This window comes from Magnolia sinica, chromosome 17 (assembly GCF_029962835.1).
Source record: "Magnolia sinica isolate HGM2019 chromosome 17, MsV1, whole genome shotgun sequence".
NCBI classification, from domain to species: domain Eukaryota; kingdom Viridiplantae; phylum Streptophyta; class Magnoliopsida; order Magnoliales; family Magnoliaceae; genus Magnolia; species Magnolia sinica.
The window spans coordinates 33,097,276-33,118,411 of record NC_080589.1 but is presented as its reverse complement, the minus strand read 5'-3'; the positions used below and the strand labels follow the sequence as shown (position 1 = coordinate 33,118,411).

Here is a 21,136-nt window from a genome sequence, read left to right as displayed (position 1 = left end):
TTGGCATTTGTTATCATAGCATCAATAGTGGATTTGTGAGGTTTGGATGGAGAAGGAAGAAGAAATGAGAAGAAGGTGAAGGAAGAAGGAGAGAAAAAGTAGTTTATGGAAAGAGACCCTTTTTGTGTGTGTTAGAGATAGAAACCTTAACACACCCTTTTTGATATAATACTTAAGAGCACTATTACATACTCCTAAATAGCCCAAAAAGACTATGTACACAACATAACCACACACTAACATTATAAAGTACATTGCATTACATCATCTTTCCTATACTCCCCTCAAGTTGGAGCATAGATGTTAATCATGACCAACTTGCTAGTAAGACATAGAAGGACATTGCGAGTGAGAGACTTGGTGAGGACATAAGCTAGTTGTTCTCTAAAGCGAACGAAGGGAGTTACAATCTCCTTGTTAGCCACGTTCTCCCAAATGAAGTGACACTTAATTTCAATGTGCTTCATGCGCTCATGAAACATTGGGTTGCTGGCAATGTGAATGACAGCTTGATTATCACAATGCAAAGGAATGGGGCTGGAAGGACTATAGTAAAGTTCCTGCAAGAGGGTTCGAAGCCAAACAAGTTCACACGTTGCATGAGCCATCGCCTTGTACTCAGCTTCGGTAGAAGATCGTGCAATAACAGATTGCTTCTTACTCTTCCAAGTGATAAGATTGCCACCTACAAATGTATAGTATCCATAAGTGGATTGTCGATCATGTAAACTGCTAACACAATCAACATCAGAGTAGCCCGAACGATGAAGATGACCATGCCACTGAAAAAGTAGACCTTTACCTGGAGCAGAATTAAGATACTGAAGGATACGATACACGACTGTTAGATGCGTTGTACAAGGGGCATGCATGAATTGACTAACAACACACACAACATAAGATAGATCAAGCTGGGTAATAGTGAGATAAATATGTCGACCAACCAACCAACGATACATCCCGGGATCAGAGAGTAGAGCACCATCATCATGGATGAGTTTCATAGTAGCATCCATAAGAGTTGCGGTGGGCTTACAACCTAGCATCGCGGTCTCTAAGAGCAAATCAAAGGAATATTTTCTCTAAGGGAGCACCACTCCCAATTTTGATCGAGCAACGTCAACCCCCAAGAAGTACCGAAGAGCCCCTAGGTCCTTGATCTCAAATTGAGTTTTGAGAAAGGATTTAACATCCACCATTCCCTCGGTATCATTCCCAAACTGTACAATGTCATCCACATAGACAATTAGAATCATAACTCATGTGGGTCGATGGCAAATAAACGAGTGATTGGTTTGGCTGCATATAAATCCAAAGTCTAGAAGAGCACGATGGAACTTATTAAACCAGGCATGGGGAGGTTGTTTGAAACCATCAATTGATTTCTATAAGCGGCATACAAGAGGTGAATCGCAAGAACCATGAGGCATGGAAGAACTCGGTGGTTGGTCCACATAAACCTCCTCAACATGATCACCGTGGAAGAAGGCATTTTTCACATCTAGTTGAAACAAGGGCTAGGACAAATTTACTGCCACATAGATAAGCACACGAACAAAGTTAAGTTTGGCTACCAGAGAGAACGTCTCAAAGTAGTCCACGCCATATGTTTGAGTAAAACCCTTTGCAACCAATCGTGCCTAACAATGATCAACACAACCATTTGGGTGAAACTTGGTGTTGAATACCCATCGGCATCCAAAAGTTCTTTTTCCCTTAGTTAAGGAACCAGCTCCTAGGTATTGTTTTTCTCTAGCACCTGCATTTCTTCCATCATAGCCTTAATCCAATTAGGGCTATGCATGACTTCCTTAAGATTGTGCGGGATAGTAGAGGAGGATATGGAAGTTGCAAAAGACTGGAAAGAAGATGAAAGATGATGGTAGGAAACAAAATTACTAGTAAGATGTGATGCAGGACAATTAACCACTTGATCTAAAAGCTCGAACTAATAGAGCATGGCGAATTAATTCCTTTATCTCATAGCTCAGGCCCCACATCCCATGGGTTAGTACCTTGGCCAATTCCCCCTCATGGCCCCCAAATCACATGGGTACTGCCTCACACGGGCCGCCCACCCGAGTGTGCCCCTGCATCCCACAGGCAACCCCACTCGAGCCCAATATGAAAATGCCCCTGCATTAATCACCCCCGGTGAGGAGTCTCGAACACGAGACCTCCTGCTCTGATACCAATTTGATGTAGGACAATTAACCACTTTCTCTAAAAGCTCGAACTGATAGAGCATGGCGAATTAATCCCTTTATCTCATAGCCCAGGCCCCACATCCCATGAGTTAGGACCTTGGCTGAACCCCCCTCGTGGGCCCCAAATCACATGGGTACTGCCTCACACGAGCCGCCCACCCCGAGTTTGCCCTTACATACCACATGCAACCCCACTCGAGCTTGATATGAAAATGCCCCTGCATTAAGATGTTTTGTACATGAGTGGGAAGGTTTACGTAAAGCAATGGCAAGGTCATCATGAGGTTGAGAGGAAGAGCTTATACCTGAACCACCAGCAGGAGCAGATGAAGTGGTGGGTTGATGATCAGTAGAAGATTTAGCTCACTAATGCAAGAATAGGCTTTGGGACAAAAGGAGGGAGAACAATGTCATTATCTAGACATACAAATGGAAGAGGCGTGGACTTAGAATTACATTATATAAGCTCCCATTGACAAGTATGAGGATGTTGTAAAGACTTCCTTTTAATAAAGAAGTATAGAATTTCTTTGAAAAAGGTGACATCCACTGACACATACGATGTACCTATTATAGGTCAAAGAATTATAGCACTTATATCCTTTCTGAGACTTAAAGTAACCTAAGAAGACACACTTTGTGGCCCGAGGACTCAACTTGTCATTGCTCTCACCAAGGATTTGAATAAAGCATGTACACCCAAACACTTTAGGGGGTAACGGAAAAGGTGTCTCGTGGGTGTAGGAGTTTAAATGAAGACTGGTGAGATAATATTCGAGACATAATGAGATTAATTGGAAATACTACAGTAAGCAAGGCATCATCCCAGAATCGTTTTAGAAGATTCACACTAAGGCGAAGGGCTTGACTAACATCAAGGAGGTGACGATTCTTCCTCTCAGCTACACCGTTTTAGTTTCGGGGTTTGTGGACATGATGTGCATGACAAGATATCATGCTCTTGCAAGAAAGATAAAAAGGCCTTCGATATATATTCGCCCCCATTATCAGAATGATGGGGCATTGAAATTGGTAAGTCACTTCGTTGTAAAAAAGGTTGAACATATCAAAAACTTCATTCTTGGATCTTAAGAGATAAACCCAAGTCATCCATGTGCTATCATCAATAAACATAACAAAGTATCGATATCCAAAAAGAGAGGTGACAGGGGTAGGACCCCACACATCCGAGTGAACCAACTTAAATGGGATGGGTTTCCTCTTAGATAAACTAGGAGAAAACACAGCCCAGTGATGTTTGGAGAACTTGCAAGTTTCACTGGCTAAAGGTTTTGATACAAGTATGGAAGGAAACAATAATTTTAACCTAGACAATGATGGATGCCCTAAATGGCAATACCATCAGAACACTGACTCCTTATCCAAGGACAAGACACTGGATACTATTGCGGATGCATCATCAAGGAAATAAATTCCTCCACGTTCATGGCCCCACCAATCGTTTGCTTCGTTTGGAGATCCTGAAACACACAGTGAGAAGAAAAGAAAGTTACTAAACAATTCAAAGACTTCCTAAGAGGGCTTACAGATAATAGATTGAGGGGGAAGCTAGGTACATGCAAGATTGAGGACAAGTGCACAGTAGGAACGACGGTGATGGAACCCGATCCAGATACAGGAGTTTCGTTGCCATCAACAATTGTAACTGAGTGTGACTGGATAAAAGGAAAATAGGAATTAAATAGATGAGACTTACCGGTAATGTGGGAGGTAGCTTCGGAGTCAATGATCCGCAAAGAAGGAGAGGCTACATGGAGGACAGTACTTGATTGGGCAATGAGGAGGCCTGGGGTAGGTTTCGGCTCGGATTTTAAACTATTTCAGGTTGGGCTGTCGGGCTAGCCGTATTCAAAATTCTGATTTTCAGGCCCGAGCACTACCCATCGACACTTCCCTATCTAGAAGTGTTAGGAACCTCATGTACAAGCAATCACATCAAAGAGTTGTAAGCCTCACGAGACGAGAACGGAATCACCTGAGGGAGACTTCTCTGTTGTCGTCAGCCTTGAAATCTTTTCAAAGCTAGTGGAGGCACTATTAGCTAAGGACACACCCATCCAAGATGGGCAACCAACAAGATCCGAACAATGATCAACAGAATGGTTGGTACCCCACAGTGAGCAACCACGTCCTTGTCCACCACAGTCACGACTACCACGTCCTACATGATCAACATCACGACCTATGCCTTGAGTGCTTGATCCTGAATCTCGTCCATGTCCTTGAGTACCCCATGTAGGAACTCTAGAATCATGGCTGAATGAAGACTGGTCTCCAGTAACATGCACAGATTGATCTTGTGAGACAAAGGGAGAAGTGAACGATGTGGTAATCCTTTGGCACATGACATAGATAGCTGTTAGAGAAGGACGAGGAGTCATAGTGATAATTTGTCTCCGAACAGCATGATACTCAAGGTTGAGACTAGAAAGAAACTACATAATTCTAGTCTCTTCTCGTTGGTTCCATATGTGCTCATAGTCTGTTGTAAAATTAGAGGGAATGAGATGATAGAGGTCCAACTCATCCCACATACCTCGAAGAGCTGAGAAGTACTCCTCCAGGGATCATGAGTCTTGTTGAAACCTTCCAATGTCTAAGATCAATGTGAACATTTGTGATATATTCTAAGCTTCTGAGTACATGTCATGAAGAGTGTCCCATCTCTTCTTAGCCAAGGTTAGAAACATAACGGAATTACTCAGTTGGTTCCATATTGTTAAGTAGCCAAGCCATGAATTGATAATTTTCCTTTGCCTAGGACTTCAAATTTGCATCTGTGGAATCTGGAACTTCATCTAGTATATACGACAATCTATCTTTTCCCCCTTAAAACAATTTTACGGATTGTGCCCATTGCAAATAGTTATTACCGTTCAACTTTACGATTGTAATTAGCAAGGGATGCAATTTCGAAGGCCCCGCACCAGATCCTGAAGACATCTTGTCCTCCATAAGGGTCCACACAAAAGCCCAAGAGAAAAACAGCTCAAAGAGAGGACCACAGGGTAGAAACAACAACAAGTCTAAAGAAACATAGTTCCATATGAGGGTCTAGAAACAAGGAAGAAGATGCTATGCAACAACCAGAGTCAAAGAAGGCTCGAACTTAGCACAAATATCACCCTACACATGACATTCAGCCATCAACACATACATGGTGAGATCCGGTGTACAATCAAACCCCCAGGGACCTAAAAAACAGTACAATTGGTCCTCTGTTTGGCTTCACAACACCCTCAAATCACTTCCTTTCTCAAAAACACCTCCATGAGGAGTTAAACACAACAAATCCAACCCAACATATGGAGAAAATCCAAGGAAATAGCTATCAATTTGAGAGAAATAGAGGAAAAATAAAAATTTAGGGTTTTCTTGTTGGAGTAGAAAAACGAGTGAAATGTACCTTAAATGTGCTTTAAAAATCTCACAATAATCACCATAATTCTTCTAAATTCAAGATCGATCAAACCATGTTCTTCTCAATCATAACGGAGCCATATGCAGACGTTTGTCGTACGATTGTTGATGTCAACAGAATCTCGTAGCACCAATCAATGTGAAGAACCTCGCTCTGATTCCAAGTGGATTTGTGAGGTTTGGATGGAGAAGGAAGAAGAAGAGATGAGATGAAGGTGAAGGAAGGAAAGAAGGAGAGAAAAAGTAGTTTAAGGAAAGAGACCCTTTTGTGTGTGTTAGAGATAGAAACCCTAACACACCCTTTTTTATATAATACTAAAGAGCACTAGTACATATTCCTAAAGAGCACAAAATGGTTGTGTACACAATACACCCACACACTAAAATTACATAGTACATTGCAATACATCATCTTTCCTATATTTATAACTATTCATGGTATTTTCAGTTATTGTCTTTGCTTCGCGTCCATTTTTTTGGACCTCTTATAAATCGGGTCAATTTGGGTCTGCCATTTTGGACTAGGTTAAAATCGGGTCTAGTTGAGTTTGGGTTGGTCCATCTTGGACCTAGTTAAATTGGGTCTGGTCAAGTAAAGTTAATTTTACTAGTTATGCCACATATGCTAAATACATGTTACGTAGTCTAGTAACAAAATAAGGCTTGCTAAGCATAGTTCAAAAACTTGAAAGCTCGACTCAACTCAACGTTCGGCTTGGTCGGGTCTTGACTTGATTAGACTTAATGTTTAATAATTAGATAAATAGTCTTTAAAATAGTTAAAAAGCATTTAAAAAATGAACAATTATGGAAGAATGGAAAAAAGGGGGAAAAAAAGAAGAAAAAATAAAATTTACTAAAAATTCGAAATCATAAAAAGCCACCTATCATGACAATTATTTGACTACTAAAATGGTTGATTGATGGACATTCATTGGATGCTGAGATGAAAAATAGACAATGGTCCAGATTCAGCAAACATGTGTCTCCAAACCAAAGGTAAAGGTTGTTCTATCAATCTGATTCCAGGCCATTCAAAGTATATCAACGCAGGAAGCGTGTGTTACCTGTGTCAATGTGGTTGGATGACAGATATGGGTCAGGTCTCTAGAGGTTGAAGACCTTACACATGTGTTCGTGACATGTGTAAGTTGCTTACAGGAGACATTTGGACCGTTGGATCGCAAGGATAGTGTGATCGGACCGTTGGATCGTCACGGCCCACCTTCATTACACCACCTTCACGGTGCTAGCATTGGGGCCCATCGGGCATTTTCAATTTGCATTTAGTTTATAAACATTTGACTTATTTAAGTTTTAAGACAATTTGTGCACAATTTTGTGCGAATTTCTTTTTTTTGAAACTTTTTTTAGTAGGGATACTTTGGTGATTTCATGTAATTACGAATTTATAAGGGTTGCCCTAAACCCATAGTATGTTATGTTATGTTTATGAATAAAAAAAAAAAAAAGAGAGCTTTTTGCCTATGACAATTTCGTCTTCTACTTCCAGTGATTGGAAGAGGGCGTGAGGCCTAGGTAAACGATTTCTCATCCTCTACTTCTTTCTCCTTCTTTCTTTTCTCAAGGTACTCTTTTCTTTAACCCCATTCTCTTCCTTTTCTCCTAGAATATTTAGATCTAGAAGCCAAATCTTGTTTCTTTTTATCTAAATCATTAGATCTCAAAAGATTTTCATCCCCTTTCCATTCTCCCATAAAACCCATCACCCAAATCTAAATTTGAAGAACCACCATTTTTTTTTTCTGAATTTTTCAGATTTCCCAATCCAGGAAATTCCTATTTTGTCGATTAGAAAATCCACTTGGATCGTTAGACAGACTTATTGCAAGACGAAAGTTCTATCTTTCACCGGATCCAACTAAATTTAGATTTTAAGATTCAATACTTCGTGTTTGTGATGGATGGCCCTAATCAATGCTATATTAACCTTATTTCTTTCTTGTGTTTATGATGTATAAAGCAGGCTGATATTTATTTGTTTTTTAAGATTGCATGAATCTGCCCCTTTCAAGTACCATGCTCATTTAAGGTTGGATTAGGCCATCCTACATCAGTATCACTCTTAGAGGTGTGCTAAGCCGATAAGCATATCTATAAGGCTGTCCTTTTGCTCGCCAATTAATGCAGGGGCATTTTGCAAGACCCGTAACCTTGTGAGACCTACCGTATGCTTCATTTTCGGTGCAGGCACGTTCCAGGCAGACCAGATTGGCGAGCTTCGATCGTAATCCCATTTCAGTACCACAATGATTCGAGACTTGTACCTTGGCGACTGCTCAAGCGTTGTGATTCCAACGCCGCACGGCATGCCCCATTTCAACACTTAGATTAGAAGTTGTAATTTTTGGCGCAATCCAAGGTGGACCGTGCAACACACGTGTGGTGTGGGCCCCACTTGCACAAATCCCGAGGCAGTCCAATCGACCCATCAATCAATCAATCAATCAACTCTCTCTCTCCCCATTAGTCAAACAAGCCCATGCCTCCCATCATTCATCCACACTCTTACCCATGCTAAGCCATTCCCCTCTCTCTTTCCCTCTTCTCATCCTATCCCTCCATCTTTTCCAATTCCCCTCTCTATCCAAGAAATTCTACCACAAAAGCTTCCAAACCCTCTCATTTCCACCATTTTCCTAGCAAATGAGAGTGAGTAGAAGACAGATTAGAGAGAAATTAGAGAGGAAAGAGAAGAAATTTGAGAGGTTTGAAAGATATTAAAGAGAAAAGAGAGTGTTTAAGATAGATTAGAGAGAGAGAGAGAGAGAGAGAAAGAGAGAGAGAGAGAGAGAGAGCTTAAGGGGAATTTTGAGGGTTAGAGTCTAGGAGGAGCTAGGTCCATCCATGTCGTCAATCGATGATCCGACCTGATCTGACCGTTCAATGTCATTTTGAGTCCAAGGGAGGACAAACTCTCCCTTTTTCCTTGCTTTCTTTCATTTACATGGGCCCGCAATGGGTGGGACCTACCTTGTTTATGTGCTAGATATGTATGGAGGGCCCTATAGTGACGAGGGCCCATCTAATGGCCTGATTTCCTTCTTCCTCCCTTCTGTCCTCTCTTCCTTTTCTTTAATGATTGTGGACTATTATGGGGCCCATAAGTGGGCCACGCTGTGAGACAGCGTGCCTTGCATGCTGTCATAGCGTGGACCACCTTGTGTGCCCCGCCGTGATATTTATTTGCCATTTAACTTGTTTATAAAACCACTTAGATCTAGGTGATGGGAAGATGCAAAGATCAATCTAATCCAAGCTTCTTGGGCCCACCACAAGATGGCCAAGCAAATCGATGGAGTGGATCATCCATGTTTTGACCCCACAAGTTAGAAAAAAATATAGAGAAAAAAAGGCTATTTCTGCATCAGAGACACTAGACATTGGAACATTTAGCGTCAGTGATGCTGTAAGCCATGCAGCCTTGAGGTGTGGCCCATCATGGACCCACCAGGATGTATGTGTAGAATCCGCACCATTCACCTATTTCACCATGCCATTTTAGACCTTGGGTCCAAAAATCAGCCAGATCCAAATCTCGGATGGGCCACACCATAGAAAACAGTGATGGTGATGGCAGCCACTGTTGAACTTTCTAAGGCCCACAGTGATGTGTGTGTAGTGGAACCTGTCCATGGTTGGACTCTTTGGGTCCACGACGAGTTGGCTGACAAGATGAACAGAGTGGATCATCCCAATGTGGGCCCCATTCAGCAGAAAATAGAAAAAAAGAAGAAGAGAAAAACGAAAAATGAAAAATATATATACATCATGTGCTGGGCGTGATTGCAAAGCGACGTGAGTGGGCGGAAGCCCCCTTTAGGCATGAACCGAGTCCCATGATCTATGGGTTTAATCCACATCGTCCATCTTCTTCACCAAATACTTTTAGGCCTTGGCCCTAAAACTTAGCCCGATGCAGATTTTAGGTGGACCACACCACTAGGAATAGTGGGTCAGGGGCACAACCCCTTTCTGCAACCAGTTGGTGGACCACTCATGGGGCCCACCTTGGTGCATTTGTTGCATCCACACCGTCCATCCTCTTCTCCAAGTATTTTAGGGCAGGGCCCCAAAAATGAGGGAGATCCAAATCTTAGGTGGGCCACTCCACTAGGAATAGCGGGGATAGTGATGCCCGCCCACTGAAACCTTCTAAAGGGTGCTACCCCTTTTGCAGCAAAGGTAGGCCCTACTTGTGGGACCCACCATGATGTAAGTATTTAATCCACACCATCCATGAGCTTTGCCAGATCATTTTAGGGCCGCGGCCCAAGTTTCAACCAGATCTTAAACTTAAATGGACCAAACCACTAGAAATAGTCGAGATGGAGATATCCCCTTAGCCTTTCTAGGGGCGTTGCTGCTTGAAGAAGACCAGTGAGGGCCACCATGATGTATATGTTGAATCCACATCGCCCATCTGTTTCTCCAGCTTATGTTAGGGTTTGGGCCCAAAAATGAGGCCATTCCAAACCTTAGGTGATCCACACCACAAGAAACAGTGATGATTGAACGTTCACCATTAAAACCATCCTAGTGCACACTTCATGTTTATCTGCCTTCCAATCGAGGTGTGAGGCCCATCTTGGGGTCCCACCATGGTTTATGTGTTGTCCATCTATGGGACCGGCTGGGGCTAGACACCACCATGATGTATATGTTGAATCCACACCGCCCATCTGTTTCTCCAGCTTATCTTAAGGTTTGGGCCAAAAAATGAGGCCATTCCAAACCTTAGGTGATCCACACCGCAGGGAACAATGATGATTGAACGTCCCCATTAAAACTATCCTAGTGCACACTTCATGTTTATTTGCCTTCTAATCGAAGTGTGAGGCCCATCTTGGGGGTCCCACCATGGTTTGTGCTGTCCATCCATGGGACCAGCCGGGGCTAGACACCCCCCTAATAAATAAATCCTAGGGCTCACTGTTATGATTATTTGACAACAAAAGTGTCAATGAGGCCGATGTGGGTCCCCACCCTGATGTATCCATTTTATCCATGCCATCCATCTGTTCCTCCGGCTCATTTTAGGATGAGCCAAAAAAATGAGGCCAATCCATATCTCAGGTGGGTCACACCTTTGGAAACAGAGGGATGATGGTGTCCACCGTTGAGTCCTTCCCAGGGGCCACCATGATGTTTGTATTTTATCCACACTGCCCATTTGGCAGCAAGACCCACCATGATATATCTATTTTATCCATACTGTCCATATGTTTTTCCATATCAATTTAGGTCATAAGCCCATAGATGAGGCCAATCAGACCCTCAAGCGGGCCGCACCAAAGGAAATGGTAGGAATTGAGTGCCTACCATTGAAAACTTCCACAAGCCCATTCTAATGTTTGTTGCCACCCAACTTATCCATGGATCCTACTGTGGACCCCACCATGGTGCATGTGTTTGTTTAATCCACCTCAAGTAGGTCCCACCTTGATGTATATAGTATATCCTCATCGATCATCCATTTTATAAGTTCATGTTACGTGCATAGGACCTAGTGTGTGTGGCCAATTATAGTCTCAAGTGGGCCATGCCACGTAGACCCTTACATTGCTAGAGGAGCCCACTAATCAGGTCCCACTCTCGATATGTCAGACCATTTAAGGCCAATTATCATGTGATATGTTTGATAACATGCTAAGGTACTTAGCTTGATAGGTTAACACTGATAATATGCTTAGTGTAATGGATACTTTGCTCATTCATCTGCCCATATGCATTATTTGTATGCTTGTCTTGGAGCGATGATTGATCATAACATACGCCTTTTTTGGCTTAAGGTACTTAGGGGACCCATATGAGACAGGGTCGCCTTGCATGATCCTGCAGTATGTGCATGATTGATGCATGACTTGGATAGTGTGATTCATGCATTATGCATCATGTGTGACATGTCGCATCTACTCCCTAGTGACACTAGGGAGGTAGTTCCGTAGTATTGTTCTAGCTGGTGGATGATTTTATAGACATCAGAAACTATTGAGGTTATAGGGTGTCATAGGTGTCCATGAGTGAAAGTCCCTAAACCCTGTGGTACCAGTAAGATGCTCCAACGTCTAGATAGGTGGATTCATGAGTGCACAATGGCTGGATACCAGTAGGCCGTGTCTCCCGCTGTGTCGGGGTCAGTTGGAAGGGGGTTTGACCTTACTTGCCCAAGTGCAGAGGGCTATATGCTAGGTTGAGTTTAACCAGCTCGTGAAATGGGTTCACTATCGACGAGTCTTTTGCACTCGCTTGGTATTGCGTGCGATGGGCAACAGACAATTTCAAAAGTGTACTAGACCCTAGTGATGATCCAATTGTAAACTATTTCGATGTGGACTAGTGGAGGATTGGCATGTTGCATTGCATCTTTAGCGTATAACATTTGGCCATGTAGGCCCTTGCATCGCATAGCCTGAGTATGGCCGATAGCATTCTTGGACTTGCCAACTTGGCTCTCCATCATTTCCATTTACTCTGATATTCATATGCTTGGCACATGCATTGAGCACACACGCACGCACTCTCTAAACTTCGTAGTAAGTGTACACATGATGTTTACGTGCAGGTTATGGTAGACCGCAGCAACATTGAGGCAGGAGCATGTGTCTGATCTTTTGAGCTTTTGTTATATCCTGTATTTCCCTTTCAGCACTGTACTTGAACTGATATTAGAGTGAAAATGTGATGATGTTTTTAGTTTTGGTAAACTTGCTGTTATGGTCATGTATATAAAAAAAAATTCACCCTGAAAATGCTCCTTGTGGGATCCCAGGATCGGAACCCGATGCATGGGAGCTAAGAACTGAGAATGGGGGTACTATGGAGGCTATCACCGCCGGATTTGGAGCTCAGGAATTCTGTGAGCCCGTTCCTCGAGTTTGGGGCGTGACACATGTTCACATCGGGCTCGAGTGGGGTGGCCTGTGTGAAGCAGGGGCACACTTGGGGTGAGCGGCCCATGTGAGGCGAGTGGCTCATGTAAGGCGGGACCCATGTGAAGTGGGGCCCACGAGGGGGTTTGACCAAGGGCCTGACCAGGGTTATGAGATAAAAGGATTGATTCGCCCTGCTTTATTAGTTTGAACTTTTAGAGCAAGTGGTTAGTTGTCCTGTGTCAAAAGTGGTATTAGAGCTAGGTTGGTCTCGTGTTCGAGACTCCTCACTGGGGGTGTTTAATGTAGGGGCATTTTCACACTGGGTTTGAGTGGGGTAGCCTGTGTGAAGCGGGGGCACACTTAGGGCGGGCGGCCCATGTGAGGCAGGTGACTCGTTTAAGGTGGGACCCAAGTGAAGTGGGGCCTACGAGGGGAGTTCAGCCAAGGGCCTGACCTGGGCTATGAGATAAAGGGAATGATTCTCCACGCTCTATCAGTTCAAGCTTTTAGAGCAAGTGGTTCATTGTCCTGCGTCACTAATCCATGTGCCCAATAGCACACATAGGTGCAAGATCCAACCTATACATGAGGTGATTCCCACCACTAGGTAGGCTCTGGTACAAACAATCTACTCATTAGGCTAATTACATTGTGGCCCACCTGATGGGTGGAACTGGTTTTTTCAGCCATGTCATGCATGATTAGGCCTGTCCAATGGACCGCTTGGATCTTGCACCCACGTGACCTAAACACGTGGAGGTGTGTAGAATCTATAGACGAAGCCTTATGGGTGATAAACTCATGTGGGATTCACATAGATCTCATTGAGGTTTGCACACCTCAGTTTAGAGTTTGTTTTGCCTATGTCGACTCAGGATCCAATATGTGTCACTACCAATTGTGGCTCACATACTAATGTGGTCCAATGATTTGAACTGTCCATATTATCCTCACTACCATAAATAAGCTCTTTTCCCATTTTACCAAAATAGATAAAATGATGGTTAAAAAAAAAAAAAAAAAACTACAGTTTTTCCTCCCTAACATGGAAAGGGAAAATCACAAAAAATAAAAAATAAGTCATTTGAGATTATTGAATCCACTTACAAGATGAAAATGAAATAATGAAATGAAATAATCACTAAAAGATTATGATTTTTAACATCACAAATGAAAACAAAGGGAAGAACACACCTTTTGATTGACGATTTCTGATCGAGAAAAAAGCAATCGAGAAAAAAAGCCTCCAGTAGTTTTTTTCCTCTGAATGGATTGGATGGGTAGAGATGGTGGGAGGATTGGGGAAAGGATAGATCAGGGCTTTCTATTTCTTCAATGGGAGGAAGAGTTAGATTAGAGCTTTGTAGTCTCGCTGAATTGAATTGAATCGAATCAACTGAATCAGTATGTCAACTCAATGATTCTCCTTGAGTCTTGGCCGAGTCACTTCAAGTAGAAAGTTCCATGGTGACCTGGCTCGGGATCAGTTGAGTGGACTTGGCAAAGTTTCAAGTCGAGTCACCGAGTCTTAGAACTACATTGAGTCATATGCATATGAGAGAGCCCATTTATACACCACATGTCTTGAAGTGGACATGTGCTTGCAATTTTTTATCCATCCATCTGTTAGGCTGAACGATACAAATGCCCTTATTTGACCTGAAACTGATCATATCCTGGCCTGGGTCCTAAAAAACGATACCCAGACCTGAATGGACCAGGACCCGGCATGACTGAATGCAATCAAAATTGGGTACAGTATTTGAGGACCTGACCTGTTGACAGTCCTAATGATGTAAATAGATTACTAACTAGAAGTGCAAACTTAAGCACAAATTTCCAGTTGTCCAATTGTGTGGACATCATATTTGCAAGGCACTCAACAATGTGTTTCCATACAACCACGCAGTAGTCCTAGCGTGTAGAACTTCCTTCAGTAAACTAGCAAGATTGAGTTCTCAAACTTCACCAGAACAAATAGGAGTATGTTTTAGCATTGTCTTTAATTTTAGTACAATGACTCTCCAGCAGCTTTTGTTTTATCCAGAAACCAAAAGGATTTGATGGGTGTTGGGGTGGTCGCAAAATATTGCAGCTAAGTGTTTATATAACAATGATTTTAGAAACTCAAAACCAAAATATGCAAATGAAGTGATGTTGTTACCTACAATATAAAGGTATGTTACTGAGAGGTTGGATACTCTAAAAATCAATTTTCTAAAAGAGGGTTTGATTATCCATTAACATTACCTTTCGTAAATGGCAGATGCAAAAATTAAAAACAATGGTAGTAATAGCAATAAATTGTAATAATTGGAAAAGCAACAGGGAATGAAATGAGAAAGTCAAACAAAGAAATGGAGAAATAAGAAAATCAATGACAACGAACAGTTACTCTTACTTCTTTAGTCAACTTCTCAATCTCAGCAGTATAAAATTCAATCGCATCCACAGATCGCCCCCAAAGTCCACAAAAACCTGTCTATATATAAGAATACTTGTATGAGAGGATTAATGGAACAAGGGACACCAACAAAATTCAATTTTTTATTGATTAAAAAGAATTAATCTGAAGAACTACAAAGGGAAAGGGTGCAAGAAAGAGTTTACCATGGGATGAAAAATACCTTTGTAGATGGTTTTTTGGAAGGATTTTCAATATATTTCTTTTCGTAGTAGTCAAGAGAATTTTGCAAGCTCATCTTTTTCTCCACCACATTTGCAAGATGATTAGCATTATAAACAACCTACAAGATTAAAAAAGAAAAAAAAGAAAAAAAACCCATAATTTAGTGAGGACATGTAATACAGATTTGAAAGCATACGAAAATAACAACCTAGTAAGACTAGCAAATCTTCAACTCTACAAAATCTGAATGTGAATTTTCTTATTATTAGCATGTAGTGCATATTCTTCTACACAGTATAACCAACAAGGCAATGAATGGATAAAAATGAGTTAATGGATAAGTAATATCGGAGATGCTACATAATCATCATCATCATCTAAGCATTATCCCAATTAATTGGGGTCAGCTACATGTATCCTGTTTTGCCATTCCACTATCAAGGGTCATAACTTCAGTTAGTCCACCGGGTAATCAAGTCTATTGGAGATGCTACATCTAAGTTTCTAATTGTTCAGCATGGACATCGATGTAGTAGCAGCAATTCACATAAAGTTTTCTTCACACGTGGAGATTTCTCTAAAAGGCATTTTCACCATGTGTCAAAGTTCTTTATTCAATTTGACGAACACTATCTGAAGATGGCCCTTTATCCTGGTCATCACTATACTAAGGATATTTAGGCTTAATGCTTTGCTGTTGAGAATTGTAGGGATGTCAACCTCATTGAGTACCTGAACAATTTGTTGATAAATACATGGCCTGCTCGTTGCAAACTTTTCGTACCCCAAATAGCTTTCTTTCTTATATACTCAACTTCAAAGATTTCACCAGGTTGACTTGGTCAAAAACCAAATCAAAAATAGCATGAAAAATGGACGACTAGAAAAACACCAAATTTGCAATGGTAAGAGTTTATGGTTCCTCTCTCTCTCTCTCTCTCTCTCTCTCTCTCTCTCTCTCTCTCTCTCTCTCTCTCTCTCTCTCTCTCTCCTAATGAGATTACCCATTCTGATGAAGCTTTATATTATTATCTTATATTTGATCAAATATTGATAATCTCGAAAAGATATTTTAATAAAATTTGGACCTTTATTATTCGAATAAAGCCACTATTGTGATAAATTAGAGAAGATTTGATTGGAAATGATACCAAGTGGTTTGCTTAATTGAGAGAAGAAAGAATGTGGGTAACCCAAAAGGCAGAAGCTGGTTGCTAAAAGGGTTACCATGATTATTTCACATCAAAATTCTGATGCAAGGGTTGTTTGGCTATATAAGATGACTAAATGCATAATAAATTCACAATGAAGCAAAAACTAGTTAAAAGGGAATAGAGAACTAATAAAGGATAATATAATGAGACCAATCCAGAAATATCTCTTATTTGTTTTTGGTCAAATTCCAAATTCATAAAGAAAGATGCCATAATCCAGTCTTGCAAATTTACTTCATTTACACTCTTTTTTCAGCATTTCCATATTCAATATCGCTTTTTATCATGTTTCCTTGAATTATGTAATTCTATTCACTATTCAGACAGTATTGACTCTAATGCGAGTTCAATATACAATAACGTTTTTCAACAGCTCAAAATATGAAAAAAAAAAGGGATGTGACAGCTCAAAAAATGATATTTGGGGATGTCATCACTTTTGTAGTTAGCATTGTCATTAGTATTATCACAACCTCACAAAGAAGACTTTGCTTTACCAATTTATATAGCCGAAGGAGGCAAGGATCAACAGTTTCACAATGTGCTTGACTCCTAAATTTCAACCTTGGTTTATTAGTACTTGCATGTGTAAGAGTACCCAACTTTTGGTATACGAGTGGTACAAACATACAGTGGAGAGGGAGCACCATATTCAATCATTGTTCAGAATGCCATTCTACAAGAGATGAAGATGTATCTTTTTAGATTTTATATATTTTTATTTTTAGTTGATTTTGTCATTATGTTTTTACGAATGATTATAAACAGGTGTGGGATAGAGGATACTGTTCAATCTTGTTCCCACTCTGCTAACACCTCTCTCTCTCTCTCTCTCTCTCTCTCTCTCTCTCTCTCTCTCTCCCCACTAGGGTTCCTCTATCTTCATCTTCTCCACTCTTCCCAAACTACATGGTATTAGAGATTGGGAAAATTCCTTTCCTTCTATTCTCCTTTTCCTTTTCTCTACCTTTCTCCTTCTTTTCTTTCCTTTTTCCTTCCAAACATAGTCACTCTTTTGAATCATAAGCAATCAATGATGGATCCAAAAAATAGATTGATCAAATTGTTGATTGGACCTATTTTCATGTTAGTGATTTGGATCTTCCAATTAAAGACTAATGATTAGATAGTTATGATCGTCAGATTAGTGTGGTATTTGCAGGGTAGCCCATAAGATCTATGCTCAATAATGTAGAGTCTAGATCAAAGCAATTGGATTGTTTAAGTGATCCAATGCAACTAGAAGCATTCTAACTTATAGTGCTTTGAAAGAACTAGAGCATTTCACTTATAAAAATACACTTTTCATTTTACTAAAACTGAAAATGCCCTGAATACTAAGATTTATTCATCAATATAATTCTAGACTTCAGGTTGTCTACCATCACTTTGGAGTTTGTCATTGGGAGTGACGTTGGAAAAAGCAGGTTTCTAGGTAATCAAAGTCCAACGATCTATGAACTAGCTCATGCTTGACTAGCCAATCAAATGAACGAACCTGCATCTTCTTCGTAGAGCCAGGGTTTAATTTTCACTTTTGCTTGAAAGGAAACTCTTTTCTTATAAATTTCCTCATCTTTAAATATGTGTGTGAAGGTGTGTGTGTGTGTGTGGTGTTCACGCATATCCACACACACACAATACATACATTATTTGTATTGATGGAATATGATCAAAAGTTGAATTGACCGAGTCACTTGGTCTACTCACCCGAGTCAAAATTCTGTAGTAGGCTGAGTTGAGTCAGTCTCAACTTTTCCAACCTTGTTCAAAAATGATAATGAAGAGAGAATAAACAGAAATTGCACATCCTTTAATTGTTTTGCTTGATTTGTGTATACCACGGTCATAAGAATGCCATATTTGCAACCAATTTTACTAGGAAAGAACATCGTTATTTCTTAGAGGTTCAAACCTGATGGGAGAGGTAATGATCAGGATGGTTTACGTAAAAGAAATGCTCAACATGCTCGCTCACCGACTCATCGGAATCAGGAGGAATGTTTCTCACAAGGACCTGTGAACAACCACTAAATTAGAGGAAATAATGGTACAACTAAGATCAAGGATAAAGAAATGAATGTATTGTTAAATATAGCAAAGAGAAGTTAGCTATATAAGTTTGAACTATATTGGCAAACATACACCCACCCACCCACACACACCTTCAAGTTGTGTTGTAGGAGACCATTGGTGTGAGAAAACTCAATGGGCTCCATAGTGATGTGCATGTGAAATCTACTCCGACCATTAGATGCATCGCATTGCATTAGGGCCAGGGCCAAAAGATCAGGTCAATCCGTGATTCAAGTGGGCCTCATCAAGGGAAATAGTTGGGAGTGAATGGCCACTGTTGATTTCATCGAAGCCCACATGAATTGAAAAATGGCATTTTTTTGGGCCTTAGGCATAAGATTGGGCGACTCACCTAATGGAAGGACTGGATTTCACATACACAACATAGTGGACCCTATACAAAATCAAGGGTGGGCGTTCCCCTCGCAAGTATTTCCATTGGTGCGGCCCACATGAATCATGGATTTGCCTGAATTTTAGGCCTTCAGCTTAACATGGGGCGATGCATGGTCGGAGTGGATTTCATATGCACATCATAGTGGGCCCACCCAAGGTAGTCACAGGAGACCTCTCTTTCTCTCTTTGTATTCATTTTCAAATGGATACTATGCACTTCCATGCTTTAGGTGTACAATGATCATTCTATTTAATAATTAAAGCTGAGGTTAAAAGGACACTAATGTAATCCATGCAAAAATTAAACATCTCATTTATGATTCTATAAATAAAAGAGAAAGGAGAGGCTCTTGCAACTATGGATGAACATGATCAACCACTTAAATGAAAACACGGATGTACTTAATGGAATATTTGTATTATAACAACAAAGAGAGAATTTGATAAATAACATCTTCATAGTTTAAATATACTCCACTACAATTTCGTAAAGAAACATAGAAGCATTGGAAAAGCTTCAATTTTCTCCTACATGAGAATTAGACAAGTAGAGCAGGAAATGGAGTTCTACAATTCCAAACTTCGGCAATTAAAAAAACGGAGCATGGAATATTTTTCCCACAAGAAATCACATGGAATTTAGGTATTATCACCCCAAGAGAATCAAAATCATCAATGATCGAACTTTATTGTTCCCAACTCAACAAATTGTTTTGGGCTCCACGATAACCAGAAATGTTTGCTTTGCTACATTTAAGAGAATGCAGAGAGTTATCGAGGTTTTTACAATTTCATCTATAGCAAATATATAAATATATCTTTATAAAATAAGTTAGTAGTCATTTTGTAATTTACTTTCATTTTACTCAATGACCTATATTCATCCCATTGTAATCAACATTATATCTGGTCATTTGACCATAATGAATACATGGAAAATTCTTTTTAATGTCAGCAATCCATGGAAAATTCTCTTTCATCCAAGGAATTCTTTATTCAAGCTAGGGACCTAATCAGCATCATCATCATCATCCAAGTCTTATTCCAACTAATTTGGATCGGCTACATAGATCCTATTCCACCATTCCATTGTATGAAGAAGCGAGGGATCTCACATATATAGAAATATTTGGCTATTGATTCCTCTCCTCTTTGTACCTTAATCACATTCTTTTTCTCTCTCGCCCTTTCACCATCTAGTTTTTCGTTCTACCTTCCCTCGGTTTTTTGTTTTTTTTTGTTTTGGCCTTTCTTTATTACACCACAAGAATCCTAATCATTATTCAAAACATTCCATATTCTTCTTATTCTTCTTCACTATCCTCCTACTATTCTTTCTACGAGATCCTCTCCATCGCAAACCCTATCCACTACTACTCTCCTTCTCCCTTTTTGGAAGTCTACGAATCTTATATTAGAGAGGCAAAGACCAAAATCAAGGGTGGTTATCCCTTTAGAATCACTACTTACGCAATACAACATAAAACACAAACAAAAGAGTTTCATATTTAACAAAGCGAAGATTACCTATCAAGCATTAATTGTTAGGAGCTACAATGTCCAAATATAGATAGGGACCCTGGTTACAAATATCGGTTTCAAATTGAGCAATAAGATGTGCACTGAATTCATAGCAGCCTAGTCTATGTAAACTGAGTCTAAAATGGTTTGGTCATAAAATCAGGGTATGTAGTGGGTTTGATATAGGCATGGCACACTGGCTCAAGACAAAGACGCCTATAAAGTCCTCTTTTGTTTTTTTTAACCTTTTTTTTCCTTGTTTCTTCACTTAATCATTGGAGTAAGCTTATGAACAAATTTTCAAATATACCCAGAATTCAAAGTATCGATATCGTTACAAGTTTCATTGGCTGGGGATACAGAAACAATATCGTTATCGCCAATTCCCGGAAATGTATGGAAACATTGGGGAAACATAGGGAAAATGATGAAATTTTTCAATGAAACTTCAGGAGATGCAAAAAAACATACATATTTGCATATTTAAGATTCCAATAATAGTGAAAAAGACATATATTTGCATATTTAGGAATCAAGGTTATAATGGTGAGTCTCAATCCAATAAGCACAATCAAGATCGTAGGAACCTAGAGTCACTACCAATGGGTCTTCCCCACACAACTACACAATTCGTAATCAACTAAGCCGCTTTCCCAACAATATATTTTCAGCAGAATAAATCATGACCTTTGTCCTATATGCCATTGTAGCCATCCACAATCTCATCCTCCCAGGGCACTGGGTAGATAAGGGCAA

The 21,136-nt window shown here is 40.4% G+C and overlaps 1 protein-coding gene across 3 annotated transcripts in view; it reads right to left on the bottom strand.

Annotated features, from left to right (window-relative positions):
• Positions 1-21,136, bottom strand: part of LOC131230806 (CSC1-like protein At4g02900) — a 98,445-nt gene that overhangs the window by 36,794 nt on the left and 40,515 nt on the right. For 2 of the 3 annotated variants that reach the window (XM_058226798.1, XM_058226796.1), the window contains exons 5-7: positions 18,303-18,404; positions 15,172-15,291; positions 14,946-15,026 (exon numbers count right to left, since the gene is read on the bottom strand). In XM_058226798.1, the coding sequence (XP_058082781.1) occupies positions 14,946-15,026; positions 15,172-15,291; positions 18,303-18,404 (303 nt within the window). The remainder of the gene's footprint in view (positions 1-14,945; positions 15,027-15,171; positions 15,292-18,302; positions 18,405-21,136) is intronic. The other variant, XM_058226797.1, reaches the window with a different exon arrangement.